Source organism: Mycetomoellerius zeteki, unplaced genomic scaffold (assembly GCF_001594055.1).
Source record: "Mycetomoellerius zeteki isolate Tzet28-1 unplaced genomic scaffold, Tzet1.0 scaffold72, whole genome shotgun sequence".
NCBI classification, from domain to species: Eukaryota; Metazoa; Arthropoda; class Insecta; order Hymenoptera; family Formicidae; genus Mycetomoellerius; species Mycetomoellerius zeteki.
The window spans coordinates 846,852-868,317 of record NW_017257742.1 but is presented as its reverse complement, the minus strand read 5'-3'; the positions used below and the strand labels follow the sequence as shown (position 1 = coordinate 868,317).

General features: G+C 36.0%; 2 protein-coding genes across 9 annotated transcripts in view; one reads left to right on the top strand and one right to left on the bottom strand.

Moving 5' to 3' along the window:
• Patronin (calmodulin-regulated spectrin-associated protein patronin) overlaps positions 1 to 7,824 on the top strand; it is a 73,619-nt gene extending 65,795 nt beyond the window's left edge. For 6 of the 8 annotated variants that reach the window (XM_018458296.1, XM_018458300.1, XM_018458302.1 and 3 more), the window contains 8 exons: positions 53 to 289; positions 365 to 542; positions 1,158 to 1,277; positions 1,842 to 1,937; positions 2,497 to 2,595; positions 3,955 to 4,149; positions 4,261 to 4,543; positions 4,677 to 7,824. In XM_018458296.1, coding sequence (XP_018313798.1) covers positions 53 to 289; positions 365 to 542; positions 1,158 to 1,277; positions 1,842 to 1,937; positions 2,497 to 2,595; positions 3,955 to 4,149; positions 4,261 to 4,543; positions 4,677 to 4,821 — 1,353 coding nt within the window. In that variant the 3' untranslated portion in view covers positions 4,822 to 7,824. The remainder of the gene's footprint in view (positions 1 to 52; positions 290 to 364; positions 543 to 1,157; positions 1,278 to 1,841; positions 1,938 to 2,496; positions 2,596 to 3,954; positions 4,150 to 4,260; positions 4,544 to 4,676) is intronic. The other 2 variants (XM_018458301.1, XM_018458299.1) reach the window with 2 other exon arrangements.
• Positions 5,111 to 21,466, bottom strand: part of wb (wing blister) — a 187,244-nt gene continuing 170,888 nt past the window's right edge. The window contains exons 17-43 of the mRNA XM_018458304.1: positions 20,782 to 20,979; positions 20,516 to 20,686; positions 20,146 to 20,309; positions 19,788 to 19,922; positions 19,346 to 19,601; positions 18,743 to 18,914; positions 18,083 to 18,304; positions 17,670 to 17,923; positions 17,441 to 17,552; positions 17,208 to 17,352; positions 16,781 to 17,093; positions 16,455 to 16,615; positions 16,169 to 16,307; positions 15,366 to 15,603; positions 15,085 to 15,258; positions 14,777 to 14,943; positions 14,017 to 14,175; positions 13,753 to 13,901; positions 13,293 to 13,580; positions 12,917 to 13,082; positions 12,273 to 12,677; positions 11,974 to 12,150; positions 11,348 to 11,682; positions 10,769 to 11,075; positions 10,104 to 10,542; positions 9,447 to 9,815; positions 5,111 to 9,337 (exon numbers count right to left, since the gene is read on the bottom strand). Coding sequence (XP_018313806.1) covers positions 9,195 to 9,337; positions 9,447 to 9,815; positions 10,104 to 10,542; positions 10,769 to 11,075; positions 11,348 to 11,682; positions 11,974 to 12,150; positions 12,273 to 12,677; positions 12,917 to 13,082; positions 13,293 to 13,580; positions 13,753 to 13,901; positions 14,017 to 14,175; positions 14,777 to 14,943; positions 15,085 to 15,258; positions 15,366 to 15,603; positions 16,169 to 16,307; positions 16,455 to 16,615; positions 16,781 to 17,093; positions 17,208 to 17,352; positions 17,441 to 17,552; positions 17,670 to 17,923; positions 18,083 to 18,304; positions 18,743 to 18,914; positions 19,346 to 19,601; positions 19,788 to 19,922; positions 20,146 to 20,309; positions 20,516 to 20,686; positions 20,782 to 20,979 — 5,958 coding nt within the window. The 3' untranslated portion in view covers positions 5,111 to 9,194. The remainder of the gene's footprint in view (positions 9,338 to 9,446; positions 9,816 to 10,103; positions 10,543 to 10,768; positions 11,076 to 11,347; positions 11,683 to 11,973; positions 12,151 to 12,272; positions 12,678 to 12,916; positions 13,083 to 13,292; positions 13,581 to 13,752; positions 13,902 to 14,016; positions 14,176 to 14,776; positions 14,944 to 15,084; positions 15,259 to 15,365; positions 15,604 to 16,168; positions 16,308 to 16,454; positions 16,616 to 16,780; positions 17,094 to 17,207; positions 17,353 to 17,440; positions 17,553 to 17,669; positions 17,924 to 18,082; positions 18,305 to 18,742; positions 18,915 to 19,345; positions 19,602 to 19,787; positions 19,923 to 20,145; positions 20,310 to 20,515; positions 20,687 to 20,781; positions 20,980 to 21,466) is intronic.

Genomic DNA, 21,466 nt, shown 5'->3' with positions numbered 1-21,466 from the left:
TTTTGTTTACCAAATTTTAATATATACATGTTCTAATCAAAATTCTCTATAGAATTGTATGGACGAAATGGAAAAGAAGAAGGAGAGGATAATGCTGATGTCGCTGCAGAGAAGGCAAAGACAGGAAGAAATGAAAGAAAGAAAGGAAATCGAGGCCCAAGCACGAAGGGAGCAAGAGAAAATGAAGGTGGAGGAGAGAGCTCGCAAGAAAGAGGAGGAACGTCAACGGCGAGCCGCTATCTTGGAACACCATAAGGTGAAGAAAGCGATAGAAGAGGCAGAGAGAGAAGTAAGTGGTATTTTTAATGATATTATTAAATTAACAGGAATAAATTTATAACGTAATTTTTATCGCTGTTTCTAGGGTAAGGTAATTGATAAGGAGCTTCTGAATGCAATAAATCCAACAAAATTACGTAACAAGACTGCAACCGCTCGACCGCGGCCCAAAACGATTCATGGAGACGCTGGCGCAGTATTGGATTCCGGGGCTCTTACACCTAGTCGCGGGAAGAAGGGTTCTTCTTCCAATTTAAGTACAGGTGAGATTGCCGTTAAATTGCACTTGCAGAAAACGAATTATCTGTTGCAACGATCAATGCTTCTTGGGGATTAAGTATGTTGGCAGCTTGAAAAATAAGATTTAATATATTGATTGATATATAGATTTGAGAAAAAGAAAAGAATATAATTATAAAAAAAGATATAAATATATTCTCCTCGAGGAAGAAAAATTAAATCTCCATTTTCGAATTAATCGCCAAGAAGATGGATCTTTTTACTACTTGTTGTGTCGCAAGTGCATTTCCCCTATTTATAATACCTTATAATAGTAATAGTCTCCTTGATGTTGTAATTTGCATTTATTCATTGCATGGCGAAGATTTTTACGATCAGAGCCGTTTTCTCTTCCGTCGTAGCGATATTATTCTTGCTGTATTTTTTTTTTTTTTTTTCGTTATAATTGATTTCTTTTATGAATTTTCACCCTGACCACATACTCACGAGCTCCAGATTTTCTCGTCTATGCTAGTTTATCGCCGCGTCAACGGCTATGATAGATCGCTCGATAGCCCGCATCGCGCGATACTGACGCCAAACTAGAATAGTACAGAAAATACCGAGCCGATTGTTTTGCACTAACACACTTACTGTAGCGTCGCTGACCTCTCCGACGATGAGGCGAGACTACTACCGAGGCTCGCAGGATAGTCTTACGGCCCACCTTGATGACCGACGTTGTTCCGGCCCTCTTTATCGGGGCGGCAGTCTCAGGGGTATGCACCACACACACTCTCTCACCGCGCTTTTACAGTACACATCTACAAATTTTTTCGTTTCTTAAAAAGTCTAAATACGTAGAAATATCTGCGCGATAAGTTACCTATAATTTTTTGTACACGACAAAAGAAAGAGTAACGCTGCATTAATACTTTGTGAATCAATCTAAACTTGAAACAAGATATTATGTAGTAAGATTATATAGATCACGAAAATTGAAACATGCTAATTCAAATTTAACAATGACAATGGCATTTAATTCTCTAAAGATATAAGTTTTTTATACAGAAGAGAAATTAACTTTGAGGAATAAATGTATAATTGATAAAATGAGATATCTATGTAATTCACAATATTTTTTCACAACAAAATTCATTTCACTGCACTTCTTTCCGTTTTTCAATTTGGCATGCTCTGTACCTTATTTTTCGATATCTGTAACTTGATGTATAATTCGTAGCAAGCTGAAAATTACTTGATATATCTATATATTTATAAGTAGCGTAAAACCTGCAGTGAGAATTTAAACTGATTGTAATAGAGATACCCCGTTTTTTTAGTATCTTCCGTAGATTCGCCCGACGACGGTAGGGGTTCCTCGCCTTGCCGCAGCGTGAATCAGCTCGGTCGACGCGGCTCCTACAAGACTTCCAGAGGTGGGTTCGATGTTACTTACAGTTTAGCGCGGGAATGCCGCAGGCTCTGTACGATTGTTCGTTTCTTAAACGTTTGGCTTGACGAAAGTAGACTCATTGCAGGATGTTATCACACACTGGTATGGGCAGCTATAATCTATCAGAAATTTACGCGATGAATGTTTGAATATTTCATTAGCCTTTGATTATCCCCTACGAGCGACTGAGCAAGGTCGCGACACTTTGCGGGTATGATTGTTCCCCCGTTTTTTTTTCAATTTTTTTTCAATTTTTGTCTTTAACTTTAAGTAGCGCCTTGTAGTGGATATCTTTCAGTTGGAACGCAACGTTGTTCTGCACCAAAAACTGCACCGGCCACTTCAGTTCTCGATGTATCCCCGGATATGGCTAGTAGTTAGATTCAATCTTCCTTTTTTTAAATCCCTATAAACCTTACCCGCGCCCGCTCGCTCCCTCAATGAGATGCGCACGATTGAGGCATCTCTCCCGCAACTTATTTAATCTCTTTGATCGTACATGGCGTTTTGAGTGTAACAAGGCAAACGTTGCGTTATTGCAGATGTGCAGGAGTCTCAGCAACAAGTTAGAGGCAGGCCTAAATACCAGACTTACCAAAACTTTAAGGGGAGAAAGTCTAATTCCCTGATGAATTTGTGCGGTAAGAAGCACCACAGTGACTTGGAAATACGTTCGATCTCCCTTCTATATCGTGCAACAGTCTCAATGTATCCCGTGTATATATATATATTACAATATGTATATCACAACGTCCCGAGATTTTTGTAGATCGAGTAGCACACATACACGCGCACTTACACTCACATGTACGTAGTGGCATGGTGGCAGGCTGGAGAGCACACAGGTGGCAATGGTACTTAACGACTCATACATTCGCACAACAATCATATGCATTTTTCCTTTTTTGTTATACGTTTGAACAAAGTTCCTCCACCACAGCTTAACGACGAAGTGATGGAGTCTTAGTTCTTTCGTGCTTTTTAAGCGACGCACAATTTATGATTTCTTCGTTTCTTCGTTTCATCGGTGCTATTGAGGTGGAACTTTGTCCTCTCATTTTTTTAGGACGACTCATTTTCGCTGTTGTTGCTGTTGCGTATAGAAGGCTCGATTGAAGCTTATTTGGGCTTGTACAGCACTGGGTGTGGGTACAAAGTATATTTTGTCGATCGGTGTCTTTTTCCAGATTTATTCTGTCGGTGGCTATGGTATCCGTTTATAAGAACCCTATCGATTCGTACCTAAGTGTCCCGGTTTATCCTATCTCGCCTTGAATATTCCACTCTGTGTATCACAGTGTCCTCTTATTGTTTTTATTTTCAGGTATCGTGGTGACGAGGTATAGCAAATTCATTGCGTACGCGATGTATAATCGAGACTCACGTACTCGATGTGGATGAATTTGCTATGTCCTATCATTTAATGTCGATAATCGATCGAGCATTTCGTCGCAAACTGCAGAGCTGGATTAAATCGTGGTATTTGTGGATTAAATCGTTGGTATCAAGCTATCAGCATAAATCATCGCATTAGCATTTGATCAAGAGATTCATAGTTTTGATAACAATTAGTACGCTAGAGAATCATGACATATACATTAGAATCATTCTAGTGCAGTCAGCGATTTAACAAAGCTGATAGACACACAAACATTTATAATTATTTTATCAGACTATAAAGTACATTGGAAATATTTTGGACGTACTTTTCATAATAAAACGTAAATTACGGCTAAACTTAAGGCAAGGGAGGTATCTCGCACGTCTATAACAAGTGACTAATACATTCTTGGCGGGGTGGCTAACCATCATTAATAATAAAACCGAAAGATCCCTGTGTATTCTGATTCGCTTGGGTGAAAAAAGGAAAAAAAATATACATTTGTCGTCATTCTTTAATAAGAATCGTAACGCATAAACGTTTGCCTCTCTGTTGAGATTTTTATCTTCATATGCGAAGCGTGCAAGTAGTGATCAAGATTGTATGTGTCGACAAACAGATTCAGACAGCGGCCTGGGCAGGTCGACGCCTCCGAGACGCGCCGCCAGTCCGGGCATAGGCAGTATGAGGCACCTAACGTCACCTTCGGGACCCGGTTCGCTGCCACCCGCCTTGATGACATCGAAGAAGAGGATCTACGACGATGGCAGCAGCGACATCAGCAGCACACCCAGTTCTATGATGGACTATAACGGTAAGAGGCATTAGTATATCGATTCTGAAAGGAGTGGCACTCGAGAGTCGCTATATTTTTTTTAACACAAAAGAAAAAGCTAAGAAACTCTTCATGTCTCCACTGAAACAGGCCCGAGACTGTATAAACTGCCGATAGCAAAGTCAAATCGTAACATAATGCTGAACGCTGTGGAGTACTGTGTCTTCCCCGGCACGGTGAACAGGGAAGCCAAATCGAGGGTTCTGGAGGAGATCAGTCGGTCCGAGAGCAAACACTTTCTCATCCTGTTTCGAGACGCTGGCTGCCAATTTCGTGCTCTTTATTCGTATTGTCCCGAGAGGGAGGAAGTAGCCAAGCTGTACGGTACTGGGCCCAAACAAGTCATCGATAATATGTTCGACAAGTTTTTTAAGTAAGCGAAATCAAGAGTCGATTTTTTAAATTCGTTCTTTTCTGTCTCAAAGACTTCAATCAATTATATGTCTCTATTTTAAATCTTTTGATGCGTTACATGTTATTGATTACTGTTTGTTTTTTCATTTTAGATATAATTCCAGCGGAAAATGCTTTTCGCAAGTTCACACGAAGCATCTGACGGTGACCATAGATGCCTTTACGATACACAACAGCCTCTGGCAAGGTAAAAAGGTGAACTTACCGAACAAGAAGGACATACCACTCGTCATATAGTTTTACATAAGTGATCACACACTTAACATTACGCTACTGTGCCCTCTGTTGTTCATAGTTACTATTTTAATACAGGCCCATATTAAATTAATGCGAATACGTTGCGTTTTTAGTCAATTTTATAAGGACAATTGATCGGTGCTGATCCCATAAAGAAATAATTACAGTCGGCGCGCGAGCCCCGCGTTTCTCGATCGCACGTCGCTTCCGAAGGGATGGAAAAGACCCGGGGAGCGTGGTCACATACCAGGGAGAATGAGTTTCGTTTTACTTTTTCTTGCATTATCAGTTTTTTTTTTCGTTGATCGTCAGCATCAATCACTGTGTCATAAGATTACCAGTATCTACTTATAAGATGGTTTGTTGTCAATACACCCCTAAGATTCCTTAATTTTGTAGACTAACTCTCGTCGTGTAACCGCCTTGTAATCGTATAAACCGCTGTGTTGCGACTGCATGGACGTACGATTTTCATGAATGTATAATGCGATTGATTTTTCTAAATTTATTTTGCCAAACGAAGCGAGAGTTAGGGAGGATGGCAACGGGGCAGCTTGTGTTCTTATGTGTGCGTACATGCGTAATTTGCGATTCACACAGGTCTTTTTTCATCCTTTGCTAGGTTAGGGATTCTAAATTCAACGATTATTATCTAGCGCATTTGAAATTTTTTAAAGAATATATTAAAGTATGATAAAAACGCGCGAACATGTGAGGGATCATTAATTTTTAGATGTGTCTCGTGCGCAAATCGCTGACTTTAAACTTGTTTTTATTTTCTGTATAATAGCATACTATGTAACCTTGCCAAAAAAATCCTCTCTTTTTTTTTATATCAATTTCCTTTTTTAATCAGGGAGAATGTTGTTTTTTTTTATATGTACTTGCTCTTTATATTTTACCGATTGGGATACGTGTCGGCAGAATATTCGACGCGGCTCAAACGGAGTTGAATTAATGATTTCTCATACTGCGTACGTTTCTCGCGACTGTTGACGATTTTTGCAGTGTCCCCTTCTCATTCCCCTTTTCTTTGCGGGGAAGCTTTTGCCAACGGGGTGGCAACGGATGCGAACAACGACAGCTCATGTTGTAAATAAATCAGTTGCGTAATTAGCAGAGTCAGGTATAAGACCAACCCCTTACGATAAATCCATCATGATGCATTCGTTTCTTTGCAACAAAAGTCGATCGTTCGAGCTACATTACGCATTTCAAGTTTGTACTATAAAAAGAAAAAACGCGTATGAGATATGCATGCATTAGTTTACGCCGAAGCGGCTGTTTTAAAGCGAACGATGTGTTTTGTCAACAGATTAGATAGTTATCATTGTGTACAGAAAGTGGATATTGCGTAAGTATCGTTGCCTCGCGGACAAAGTTCGTCGAAGGGCCGTCGAGAAAGGGAGGCTCGCGGTACTTTCTTTTTTCCTCCCAAACGCGCTTTAATCTTTATTATGTAAGAGGAAGGTGGAAGATGGGCACAGTCTAAACAATTTTATCAATGGAACCGCGCTTTTTTCCGAATGAAGCTTCGTTACTCAAAGTTCTCCAGTCATATTCTACCTTCCTCGGAAGTAAAGAAAACAGTATGAAGTCTTATGTTATGAATGATGTAATTGGACTAAGTGCGTAAAAACATTTAACGAATTGACAGCATGATTTTTCTTCAGCCGTGTCTCGTACATTGCGTTTCCCCCGTAGGAATTTATCGGCAATCGCGACACATCCCCGCCGTCTCTCAGCGAAACTTCAGTCAGTCCGAGCGAACAGAGAACGCGGCGGTCCGTAATTTATCGGAGAAACTGTTATAATTTATTGTGCCATAAATTCGACGTTCGCTTTTCGCGTGGGACTGGCATCGGCTTCCTATCTCGCTGAAAGGGCCTTTTCGGTCGAATACGTTTCTTTCATTAATAATGTTATAAGAGGGGAGAAGATGCTAGAGATAGGTAGACTTCATGTAGCTATTTTATACGACAATATTGGGGGTCTATCGTTTGTATGATTATCTTCTCTCTGGTCTCGGACTCCGTTCACGATGACGACGTCTCCAGGATCATTCTTCAATTATTTTGTATGATAAGTCTTCGACTCGGTGCGGATAGTCGTGTCGAGTATAGGTAGACCCTCCGTATTCCGCGACACGGCGTAACGCAAGATTATTAACGGTACAATTACAAATACAACGCGACATATCGAAATCGAGTGTTCTCCGCTGAAATTGCGGAGGAATAATCTATGTATCAATTTGCATGGAACGTCGTGGTCAGCTTGACCTCGCCGTCCCGCGTTTCGCCGTTCGACCATGTGTAATGAAAGGGACTTGTGAGATTAAACTCCGTCGAGATTGTAGTAATCGAGAGAAAGAGAGAAGTTCACTGTTCTATATCCCCGTCTGTTGTAAATTTATCCGAGTACGATGATGAAAGAAAAAGAGCGATAAGATAGAGCATTTTAGACTCAGAAACAGTCCGACCTGACAATATCGAACGTGAGGTACGCGCCATAGAAGAAAGAAAGAAATTATGATATCTTTGAGATGGAGTGCAAGTTGCAGTAAGTTCATGATGACAATGTTTGAGAAGAGAGAGAGAAAGAGATATATATGAATTGATTGCAATTAATATATATATATAAATATATACATAGTCATTAATCTTAAGAGCCAGCGAGAATAATGGCTTGTGGAAATGGGATTGATTACAAAGTTACGATGACGTTAAGAGAGATCTCTCGATATTGGTCGCTTATGCTTGATATTTATATTTTTTGAAGAATAGATATTATTAGTGAGCTGGTGAAAAAAAAAAGAAGACTTGGATGCGACAATTAAATGTGGACAAAACGGAATGGACCGAGACGGGAAGAAAGAGAGACGGGAAATCGAGGCATACACATACACACACATACACAATTAAATACTGCGGCACGACGTAAATTTGTACGCCGCAGTTAAATCGCGCTTACTAATAATAATAAACGATTATTGTTACGTAATAATTATCGATTTTTATTATCGCTGAAATTTCAACGTCAAGGTGAATATCAGTTCTCGAACTTTTATCCGTGTCTCTGTAAATATTATGTTTTTATATACACATAAAACGAAAAAACGTATACCTACCTACTCGATGATATGTATATTTATTCAGTACGTCATGTAAGATTTGGGTCATAATTTACTGTTAGCATCTTCGCAGCGAATGTCATTAATAAAATTTAATAACCCATTTGTAATAGACTTTTATTCTTCCGCGGATGGATATCATAAGTAATCCATCATTGATCGTACCTCAATGGCACATTCTTTAAAAGATCTGGCTTTTTCTCTTAACGAGAGTTTCTTCAATTTTTAATATAAAACATCTCGAAATGAAGATTCTATTCGTAAATAAGAATAAGATTTTTGAATTCTCTAGAACTCTTCAATTCTTTGTGTTCAATATTTTGGAGGAAAGTAAAATTACATTGTGAAATTTCATAAAGCTGCATTTCTGAGGTATTTTGTAGGGATCTTAAGAGCGTTAAAGAGGATAAATCAAAGCGATACAGCCCTATGCGCTTTTTTTCTTGTTATATTATATATTTTATACACAACAGCGGATTTTCGTAATTTGTTAATTTTCCTTGTGTATATGTAATATATTACAGTTTAACAAAAGTCGTGTGCGTGTGTTATGTATGAGAGAGAAGATTAGATATAAATATTCTTCGAATATCATCTCTCTGTGTGCGTGATTAAAGGACACTTCTTTTTTACAGGGCACTTGCATGTTTCTCGATAAATCTTTCGAATAAAAAATCTACAATGTACATAATATATCGGGCTCTAGTAGATGTCTAACTATAAAAGTACAAAACGTAATCACGTTATTCTCTATTCCCTAACTCGTCGACGCGGCGACCACGAATCCTCGTGATCGGATTTACGTTAACGATAATAAATAATGGCTTTTAAATACTGATGTACAAATTATTTGCAGCTTACGGTGAATAATTAAACTATATGGCAGTGGTCTCGCTATTTACGCATAAAATGTCACCGTCTGCACGCGTTACGCATACCTATGTACGTATGACGAAATTATTCGTGCCATCGTTTATTTGTCACGGCGAGACCGAAGCGTACGGTCTTTTTTCTCTCTTTTTCCCTTTCCTTTTTCTATTTTCATGTTACGACGATTAGCTTAACAGTCCTACGGTTTAGCATCTTTTGGCTTTGTTAAGTCTTAAAGAACTCGTCGCCTGCGAATATATGGCACGTTAATCTCGATGCGATTGTTGAACCCAATGCGACTCCTCGAACAGTCTTTGGAACTAAAAGCGCTGAACGCCGAGGTAAAATTGTCTTTCCTCTTCACGCCCCGCTATCATTGAACCGGGCAGGAGCTCAGGTGGATGTTGTGCAGCTCGGCCATGTCCGTCCAGTCTCGCCTTTCCCCTCGTATCATCACATTCCTGATGCACCCATTGAAGTGGTCTCGCGTTAACAGCGAGCCTTTCTGAGCAATCGCTGAAAACGATGAGAACAGTGTTAATTAAACTATTTTTACGTTCCTTTTTCATTTATCATGCAGGCTTATTTACATACAAATGTGTAATTTAACGCAACATTCATTTACCTGGTATACCGCCTATATACAACGGGCCGGAGAAGACAGAGGTATTTAAATGATAATTAACGTTCGTGGGTAAGCCGTATTTTTGGTCCAGCTCGTCCACCTTAAGCGCCAGCTCCTCATCGTTATATACAGCCTGGATCCTGTGCCATCGATTGTCACAGATCGCATAGTGATTAGAGAAGCCTTGCTCCACATATAACGGATTGTTATCGCCCAGATCGCCCGACATGATCACTTTCCCGCTATTGAGTTCTAATGACAGAGAAGGTGAACCACTAGGTGCGGCAATCGACAGCAACACGCCAGACACTTCCGATGTTCTGAACTCCAATTGAAGTTCGAGCACGCCATCCACCTCAAAGTTGTTTCCTAAAAGAACATAAAATTGTTACTCCAAAGATTTAAAATGAAGTTAGAAAAAATTCAATATTTCTTAGTATTGAAATGTGGATCTTATTTTGTAATTTTAGTTTGTATCTTCTGCATCATTAATTATGATGTCATTATTTCATAGTGAAAAAAGTTATATTATTTAAAATTTTCAATTTAAGAGATTAAAAATGGTATGATTTGCATTTTGAGCCGTTTATTTTACGTTCAAGATTTAGGCATTCTCCTTAAGTTCCTCTTAGTTTTACTAGTAGTTTCGTGACTTACGATAAATAGCATAAGCCTCGCCCTGGAAATATGCTCCGCTCTCGACGCTTGGGAAGCACTGACCGACATTGAAGGCTCTACTGGTGGAACCCACCATGTCGTAAACATTTCCATTGATCTTCAGACCTCTGATACATCCCTTCAATGTCTCCAGTCTGACGACCACTTGCTCCGGGATAGGCGTTCCGCTTTCCGGAAGACCACCGATATACATCATGGATGCGAGACCAATTCTTCTCGGTACTTTGATGATCCGCGGTGTTTGAGTGTCCACTAATAGGGTGAGCTTCCTTTCTTCGTGGCTGATAACGACGTGATGCCAATTACCGTCATTAAACGGTGTCTTGAATAATAATTCCTTTCTTTGTTTGCTTCTCATTACCAAAAGAAGCTGCCCATCTCGGATGAGTACCATTAAATAGTGTTTCAATCGAAGACCCTGTGCATTTGTAATAACAGTGGTAATGTTATAAAGTTATAATTAACTAAGAACGTGTTAAATGATTAGAACTATATTTATATGAAAGATTAGCGTTATAAAAATCGTTATTATAAAATACATATATTTTATTCAATTTAATAAATTTAATAAAATAAGTTTAAATTAGTTGTAAATAAAATTGTCAACTAGCAAAATCATGATTACATCATATGAGTTTTTTTACCGGAGTGATGAATAGCAATCCATTAGGATAATACGTCCTAAAATCGAATTCTATCGCATATTTCTTCTCCCAGAATTTTTTGAAGTTGAGATAGAGCTGCGTATGACTGTGTGGTTTATCGCCAAATTTCAAAGCACCCGGTTCTAGCGAATAATAAGGCACTTTTTGGCATCCTTCGGGTTGTGTGGACATCCCCCGAGACAATGACGCCGATGGTACGTAACTTGGCGTTTCTTTTCCCATACTCGGTCCGGAACGACCGATTAGAGCGTGATCAAAACTAACTGCATCGTCGAATTGAAGATTTCTGGGGAAAAAAAAATATAAATTAATTATATCGTATAAAGCCTCTTCAAATTGATATAATAAAGAAATAATCTAATTTCTTTAATTAAAAAATTAAATTGAAAATAAGTTCATAAATACAATTGCTTTATACAGTATAATTCGAAATAAAAAAATATATATGATATATATGTAATGTAATTTTAATACGTCGAAATTTTAATCACTTATGACTTGTTATCTTCCAAGAAATTCTCAAGCAGTATTTAATTCGGACTTGGCTTAATGACTTACATATCATTGAAAATCACATCCTTGATAGCGCCATACAGTGGCGTGTTAGTTGCGACCATTTTAGTATTATTGATGAGAGCCGGTAGTCCGCCAAAGAAAAGTCCGCCATTCGAACTGGGAGCCTTGATCGCAATACTATTGCGCAATCTTCCTGATGTTTGATACGCGTCATCGATTCTCAGCTCCACTTCTTTCCTTTTCTTAATGACAATGACCGAATGATATTTTCCGTCGTTAAAAGTGTTGTTCGATTGGAGAACCAGCTCGCCATGGCCAGCATTTAAACGAATTTGCACTTGTCCATCGAGAATACACACGGAATAATAGCTATTCTTCTGAAAAAATTAATTAAACAAATTAATTTAAAATTTTTTGACAATTATAATACGCAAATAAAGTTTATATTTCCAATAAAATGTATGTGCAAATAATTTTGTTGCATATCTTGTTTATATGTTTATGAGTACTAATATATCGATCCCTTTATTCTAAATTTAGTTAGAGTAGAAGTATTCAAGACTATTTTGCAGCATTTATGATAAATCATTTTGTGCACTTTATTATATAGTGATTCTCTTTATAATAAGAAAAAAAAAATTAAATGATAAATTGTAATAAAGCCTTACTGCTTCCTTGGGAGTACCACCCAATCTGTCTTCATGGCCTTCGAATGTGGAGAGAAGAAGCATAGCTGCTTCCTGCATGGTTCTGAAAGAGAAGCTCAGGACAGACTGGATCTTCCGCAGAGTAAACGCTGAGTGCTCGAGATATCCATCTCCATAAAATCCGACTATCTTCAATGGCTATGACAACAAAAGAGATTTATTTAATTTTGATACGCAAAATATTGTAGCTACATCTAAACAAATTCCAATAGAATGTTTGATTTAGATCTATTTTAAAGAATAAATTATAATTTACTTACTTTATTACCGCAACTGGATTCCACTCCATAATATTGTTCAGCCATTGGATCGTAACCTTCTTGCACTACGATATTAGCCATGCATCCGAGGAATGATACCTGCGAGGGTAACATTAGTTTTTCTGCGCGGAAGCTTGGTGGCAGCCCGCCGATGTAGTACTTGGCCTGCGCCAAATCTGGGATATCTTCCTTCGTGGGCTGTGGTGTGGGCGCACCAATTCGTTTGTCGTTGTCGCCACCGATACTAAGGCTGCATTTTTCGATGTTCTTGCGTAATTGATATTGACGGAATGCGTCCACCTTTGTCCAGTTGCCGGTATTATATTCCCCCCTCCCCCCCCCCCCGCCGTAGCCGACGTGGAGGATCACTCGGCCTTCTCGCAGGGAAATCATGATGTGCTGATTCTATTTATAAATAATATAATAGAAATTAAACTGAATTCCATAAATATAATTAAATTGAAATTAAATTAAATTTTATTAATAGCTATTAAATATAATAATGTATATACATTTTTTTAAATTTAATATAATGTGAATTAAATTTATTTTCATCTACTCTTTCTTTTTTTTAAGAAAACATGTAAAAATATATTTTTAATACTTTCAAAATACATAATGAGGAAATTTAAATAAATTCGTACATCTTTGTTAATGGCTAGAAATAGCAATGCGTTCTCGTCGTATGTTCGGAAACTAATCGAGACTCCAAACATGTATTTATTGTAGGGACCAGATGAGACTCTGTTTCTCACGGCATAGCCCTCTCCATTGAAATTGTAAGCTATATCATCTTTGGCATCCTCCACTCTGTAACATTAATAATATCATTTTTAAAATAAAATCGAAAAAACAAGCATATATATATATATATTTTGAATTATATTAAATTATCAGATAGAAAGAATTTGAAATTTGAAATGATATAATGTATACATATTTGAGATATGCAAAATTTATACATATAACAAGTGTAAACGCCAAAGAGAAATTTGATTATTAACTTTCATGGTTAATTACCCTTCTACGCAAGCTTTGCAAGCCATGTCTGGTGCTGTTGTGATAAAATTCCAGAGGCCGATATGCTTTCCATCGAGAATTACTTGATGAATACAACCTGGAAGACCATTACCAGCGATCAGTTCCGTTGGTCTTCTCTGCGATTTAGGGATACCTCCTATCCATACTCGGTCTGTAGGCAGAACGTCGAAGCGACCATACTCAGAGTTAGTTGTGTTAATGACAGGGAGATATTTTCCGGATGTCGAAGACTGTTTGTGCACGTTCAGTCTGCCTGTGTGTCGCGTTCTAAGATAAAAAGCAAATTATTTGAAATCAGCTTCTTTCTCTCGTATTAATTAATGATAACTTTGTGAATTATTCTTTACACATCACCAAATTTCAATCAATATTTGTTTATCTATTTATACATTAATTAATTACATTTATATTAATTTTACATTTACATATTGTCATTTACCTTTCAGCCTCAATCCGATACCAAGACTTGTCATTTTGCAGATCGCCGCTTTCGAGAATCTCAGGATGTGTTAGTATACCTGTACCACCACCAACATTCCATAAGAATCGTACCTTTTTGTCAAATATCTCTAGAGCGATAAAATCGTCCTAAAAAAATTTGAAATATCAGAACTTGCTCAAATATATTACACAATTCGTATTTTACTTTATGTAAAGTTAATTGCTATAATCGCTAAATTAATATTATTATTATAGAACTTACGTTAATTCCACTAGGTAAGTAAAACAGGGAACCTTCTTTGCGTGCAGTTGGAAGCGCGAATGTTATCACAATTGATGTTGTTGACGAGGATTGCAACGTCGTTGGTCTGTATGAACGAATGCATTCTTTACCTTCCACCGATCGTAAAGAAACGCGGATCTAAAAAAAAATTAAATATATATAAAAAGTAAAAATTTATATTTTAAAAATTATTTATCACAATTATTTAATCTTCAAGATGTATCAAGTATACGGTCTTTGCAAAAAGTGACTGGAATTGGAATTTATACTTTCCGTATAAAAATCAATGTACATATAAACAGTTCAATAAGAACCATTTTAACCTTATTGAATATTACAAATTTACAGGTTTAAACAAAAATTTTCTTATTTTATCTTAATTATTTAAAAAAAATGTATCTAATTCTTATTGATAATTCTTTTGATCCAGGTCTTGAGACTCTTGAGTCACTGCCAAACTTTTTATATTACTTTCAAATACATAGAGATAAGAAAAAAATCTAATTTTTTCATAATTTTTTCATTTTGTTAAAGATATGTGTATTACAGTCTTAATTACTCAAAACTATATCGGAAATTATCAATCATATGAGTTATCCTTAAGAATAATTTTACATTAAAAAATTAAAAAATCATGATATTAAATTTATGATAAAGACATTTAAATATGGAGAATCAACTTTTATTTTAATTTATAAAAATATATCTGAGTAAACAATAAAATAATTATTATTCTTACCCCTTCAGCGGTATTCCGGGCTTCTGCAATTTTGTCTTTGAGATTTTGTAATTTCATGGCTAACGTGTCATTCCATTTATCGAAAACAGCTTTTCGTTTCATTGCAACGTTCGATAGACTTATTAGCTTCGCATCGGCCTTCTTAATATTGCTCAGTGCTTCCGTCACTAAAATAGACATATTTCTATAATAGTTTACAATTTTCACTAATTTAATACTTAATTAACAGTAAAATTATTTAACAATTGTATAAAATGTGAAAATGTCCGTCAAGTTACATATACATTAACTTTGAAAAGAAATATTACATTTTTCGCTGGCAAGGCTTATTTTCGAATCGCCTTCGCGCTTCAATTCGTGCAACTTCGGCTTCAGTCTGTCGGCGATGCCTTGTTTGTAATCATCGATCAATCGTTGCGTATTCATTACCGATTCTGCTACTTCGTTGTTGTCCTCCATGATATTTAGTAGATCCTCATGTACTGTTTTAAAAAATATTCTCGTTAATATAACGTTCAAATCTTTTATTCGGTAACTGCATTTTTTGGAATTATTAATAACATCATAATAACATATAATATAAACTTACATTTTTTACTATTACTTTGTAATTCTCGCAATTTCACATTTATCTCGTTGTCCTTTATCCCAGTGCTGTTTAACGAATCCTTTAATATCAGCACGGCTTGCTTCTGAGCATCCAACTTGGCGTTTGCATTTTTTACTAGTTTATCGTGTTCCTTCGCCACTTCCCACTGTTGCGAAGACTTAGCTAATACTTCCTTGGCATTATCCAACAACGATTTCTGTCCCGAAGGAGGGAAAGCCTTGAAAAAGCATCTACATTATATTTATAGCCGACTCTCAAAATTATAAAATTATATTAATACTTTATTTAAATTAAAAGCATAAGAATTTAGGAAGAATAAAAAAAATAGAAATATTGACAATTTTAAATACAGTAGATAATTTTGAAATTCTTTTATTTTAAAATATTATATATTTCAGTTATATCAACAATATATTTTTCTAAGTAAATCTATTGATTGCATGAGTTGATATATAAAATTACGAAAAAAATTATCCTTTTATTTTGTAAACATTTAAAATGTCTCAAAAATACTCTTGATATTTTAAAATTAAAAAAGGTAAATTATAAATTAAAGCATATAAATACACATAGAATAATTTTATTTTAATGTAATTATTCATAATATAATTAATTATAATTCGAAAAATTATTTATATAAAAATTGGAAAAAGCATTTAGAACATATTATGCGTTATATACGAACGTATATAACAGCATTAAAACATATTAGTTGTAATGTTTAGTAAAGAAGAAAATACAAATGCAAAAACTCTAAGTTCGAAAAAAAAATCGTTTCTTACCTTTTTGTGTACATCCTCGGCGATTTCCTTGGCTGCCAGCGCAGTGACTCTCGCCGCTTGCAGACCGTCGACGATGTTCTTGTAGGCCTGGCTTGCCTTCAGGGGACTAGCCGCAATATCTCGTGTCTTGGCGAACAAACTATTCAACAAAAATAATATCACATTATTGAATCGTCGATGATCATATCATTCGCTATCGTTGGGATAACGTCACTCGCTTTGAATTTAATGCGATGTAATTGTCGATTGAATTAATTATGCTAATAGCTTTAGATGCTTAAAGTACCTGACATACTGATCGACGTAGCTGGATAGATTCTTCGCATGTTGCACTGCTGGCACCACATACTTCTCGTCGTACTCGTAATTTAGCCGATACAAAAGTTCCTCCTTCATACTCAGCTTCTCCGTCCAGTATGTTAATTTATCGCGCGAATCTGAGAGATTCTGAAAATCATATTTACAAGAATAAGGCTTTTAATGTTTGTGGTCAATAAAAAAATCAGTTATTTATTATATACACATCATCACTCGTTTTTTCTGTATTGATTTCTTTCCTATTTACTACTGTTACAAATTGTTTTAAATAAATATGAAAATATTTCTACTTACTTGGATGTTATTTTCTGCGTCGACAAGTAGATCGCGAGCTTCATTGACGAGTTTTTTCCCTTCGGTGACCGTTTCAGTCGTTTCGTCGCGCAATATCTCTATACGAGCGCATTGGTCTTTGGCCTCGATAAATGTCCCGTTGATATGGTTGTACAAACTATCGTAGCTGAACAGTGTTTCCATGGTGTTTTCTATGATCGTTCGCATATCATTCAACTTTATTTCGTAATTTTTAGCGTCGTTTTGGGCGACTGCCAAAGGCTCAGTCGCGTCATGAAGAGAGTTAAGCCACGCCACATATGTGGTAACACCGCTAATTAATTTAGAAAGAGAACATACTATTTATTATTAATAATTTAAAAAAATTTAATTTCTTCTTTCTCTTTTCTTGTTCCAAATTTATTAATCGAATCAGAGCAATACTCACTCGAGGAAGTTTTCCACTTCTGTAGTTCTCTTGGCTATGTCAACGGACTTTAGATAATGCAAGATTGTCTTAGCAGTTTTTAAGGCTTTTTTGATTTCTATTCTCCTATTGTCGTTACTGTATTGATTGAGTTCCGAAGTTGTAGCTGAAGTTCGAGAAAAAAAATTATTCTAAAATTATTTACACTGCAGCGCAATTGTTGTAACGATAATTAAACCAAATTTTATGATAACCTTCTATGTCTCTTCTCAGATTATCAAGCATAATCTTCGCTGTAAAAACATTATTTTTCAAATCGCCGCTCTTGGTCTTCAAAGAATCGGCATGTTTCGCATTCTTGTTCATCTGAAAATTAAAATAAAATAGGGAATGTTAATAAAGTTCATAGTAGATGATCAATTTGTGTCAAATTTCAGAATAAACAATTATGCTATTATTATCTGAAAATATTAGACAACATACATTTTTTAACATAGTTTCAACATCTTCTGCAAGTTTTTTGTATTCATGCCACGGTACGTTTCTCATTCTTTGCTGCAGACGAGTTCGCAGCTCCAATTCCTCGAGATATGTAGTCATGTTGGAATCGATATAAGACAGTTCCTCCCACGGGGGTGGAATATATCCATCTGCTATGTGACTCGTTCCGCCAGCTAGTTCCTCAGACAACATCGCAACAGTATCGAGCAGAATTCCCGTGCAATTGTCATTGCATGCTAAACATTTCGCACAATGTAATGTAATAAAACGAATTTATGTAGTAGTGTATTCAACAAAAATTAGTAAAATAAGATAACAAATTCCAACTTTCTAAATCTACTGATACAGATGATTTAATTTTAAGACAAAATCGTTTAATTTGTGAGTCAACTTACAAGTGCAAACGTCATTTATGTAAACGTGTCGATATGCCGTGCAATGGGAGCAATCTCTGCCTGTAGAGCCAATCTTGCATTTGCACTGTCCTGTCTCGCCGTCGCAGCCGTCGCTTAAACTTCCTGCCAAGTTGCAATTGCACGGAACGCACTTGCCGTCCGGAAGGTCGGGATAGCCGTAATAGCCATAGGCGCAACGTTCACATTTCCTACCGACGTAGCCTGCGACAAGCCGAGAGTGAACGCACAAAAAAAATAAAAACAGCCCACTTTAAATAAATTCGCATTAAACTTCAGAATGAAATTCGATTTATAATTTTATGTTATATAATACAAAAAATATTTGAAGAAACAGATTACACATACAGATAAAATATATGTTAAAAATAGATAGACATCTAAATATATAGTATATTTTATAAATAATAAATAAAGATTATAAATAAAATTATATTCTGAAATCTGACGTGATAATTACAGATCATAAAGTGAATTTATAGCTTCGAGAAAATTAACGTTTAGAATTTTAAAGAAAATATAATTCACAAAATTTTGTGTCAAATATTTTGGACGATCTAAGAGTTAAAATATTAATTTTAATTAATTTTTTATAATTATTTTTATATGCACGAATTATTTTTCACATTCTTGTCTACACACCTGGCTTGCAGTGACAAATAGGTTCATTGTCCGCACGAACCACGCATGTACTTGAAAATCTCTTATCGACTTGCGGACATGGACATGGTTTGCAGCCTCCTATTTCCGGATGACCATAGAAACTATCAGTGCAAACGTTGCAATATGCACCAAACGTGTTTTCTTTGCAGTTCTGCAATATATTAATTTTCTCAATATATTATATAAGTAAATTTAATAATTATTCAAACGTTTATACACTCTCTTTAAATTCGATATTTTTTACAAAAATTAAAAAACTACCTATAATAAATAATCTATCCATTCTTTCCAGATCCTATTAGAAAAACGTCAAGATATTTTTCATCGCCAAAAATAGAAAGGAATACAGAAATTGTCAGAAATTGTTTATATAATATATGAACGGCAAATGCAGATAATCGACAAGAAAAAGAATGTAAATCCGTAAACATCATGCAGATTTGAAGGCTTCTTAGTAAGAAATTTATCTTGTATCAACTCTAGCTCACATCCTTATGCACTTGTCTCTCAGCACACTTCCTGTCGCGCTATCATCTCCGCGAATAGTGTACACTCGTAGGAAAATGTTTGAGTAATGCTTACCAAGCAATATCCCGTCTCCCTGTCGCACACCTCGGATCTCCCATTGCACTGGCAGCGTCTGGCTTGTCCGACAAGATCGATCACGATGGTAGACGTGGCGGTGGTGTTCTTATACCACCTGTAAAAGCCGATGCTAGGATCTTGGCAAGACGTACCGTTGTATTCCAGCGGGCACTGGCAGATCTCCACTCCGGTCGCCAGCGGTGGCGAGTGTGTAGGCATCAGGACGGCGGCATCGAGAGAAGCTTCCAGCAATCTGAACAAGATGCAGATTAAAATACTGTTACAAATTTACATATATATTTTAAATCATAATAGAGTTGATGAGTAAAATAATTTCTACGTCTAAATTTACTCGCTCAAAATTAAACATGAAAAAGAACGTTGAAAAATAAGCAGAAATTCATTTTACTCTCTACGATGTATTTTTTCAGTTACATACGTGGTTCTTGTAAATTCAGCATTGTCCGAAGCTTTTACGAGGATGTACTGCAGATTTTGCAACGCGACCATTAGAACCTCCCTGGAGACTTTGTAATCCGGCCTGTTTTGTAGCTGCCACAATGACTCGTGGAATCTAAGATAAAATAGGTAGGTAGATGCATGAAAAGTCGTATAACGTAAGAATATATTCTGAACGAATCTATACAAAAATTCCATAATATTAACAAATTCTTATATATATTAAACAAATTATATTCAATTTAATATGATAAATTATACGTTAAAATGTCTAATTTATATTTTATTTACATTGAATCACGTGCTTTCTTCCTCTTTTCAATTAACTTTGAATATACCTGACTTCATAACGATTATCGTTTATTGGTAGATGAAGATAATACTCCAAGACTATCTTATTGTTGCCTTGTAACTGCACCACGGGATATCGGAGATTCGATCTTAGAGGTATTCCACCTTCCGTCGAGGTTTTAAAGCGCAAGAATCCTCCGTAAGAGACAACCTTAAAGGATTAATGTAAGTCTAAAGTGTTGCGTCCTCGATGCGAGAAATCGCTCCAAGATAGATCAGACGGAAAAAGAATTGATTGTTGAGCAATCGGCCAAATTTTACATACATAAATTTTTATTTTAATACGAGACTTCTAAATGATTTCAATTTATTTTTTGAACGCAGAATATTGGGAAACATATTCAATGAAAAAATTACCTTATCGCCTAGAAAAGAATCTGGCAGTTTCCAATATAAAGGATAATTATAATAAAGAGTTATAGGCAACGTGACATCACCATCAGATCCAGGGATTACGGATAGACCATTTGTCACGTTCAATCCACCGTTCACCGCTGGTAATACAGTCGTGGAGCCAAAATTCGTTATCTGTTTAATTGTACGATAATTAAATGATTTATACGACGTATAAAATATTTGATAAAGCTCATTCATCAAGATTTAATAGCCGAAACGGATCTTACTATTACATCGCTGACTGTGTCGTTGATATAAAGAACACGAGGCCGAGTCAATCTGCGTTGACCCCAACTGAGTCCGGCCTGCTGACACAAAGTGCTTCTTCCGAAGCAGAAACATTCGGTGCAACCCTTGACATTGTCCGTCGCAAGGCCGAACGTACCTTCCTTGCACTGATTGCACTGTCGTCCGACGACCAGTTCCTTGAAGATCATTTTTTATTTAATGCCTTTTCAGTGTTATGTCGGAAATGTACACAATTTTTTGAAATTTCATAATTTATTTCAGATTAAAACTCGTAGGAAGATAACTAAAAAATAATTCATAATAAATTCATCGATTTTTCAATTTTAAATTTTCACGATTGGAATATAACGATTTGGAAAATTCATTTTCCATTTTAGTTTAGTCTGAAGTTTACATACACATAGAAAAATACATACCGTATTCAAATATTAATTATTGATTTCAAATATTTCAAAAGTTTATATATTCGCAAATTTATCACAAGCATCAAATTTATTTAAAATATATCCTGAATACTAGTAAGTTTAATAAAGTTTGATTAAAGTAATACTTCAATCAAAATTATTAAATTTAAGCAAATTCGATCTGCTTGTCAATTGTTTTTCAATAAAAAAAAGTTTATAATATTTAAAAAAGTAAATTCTTGCTTTGAATACATAATAA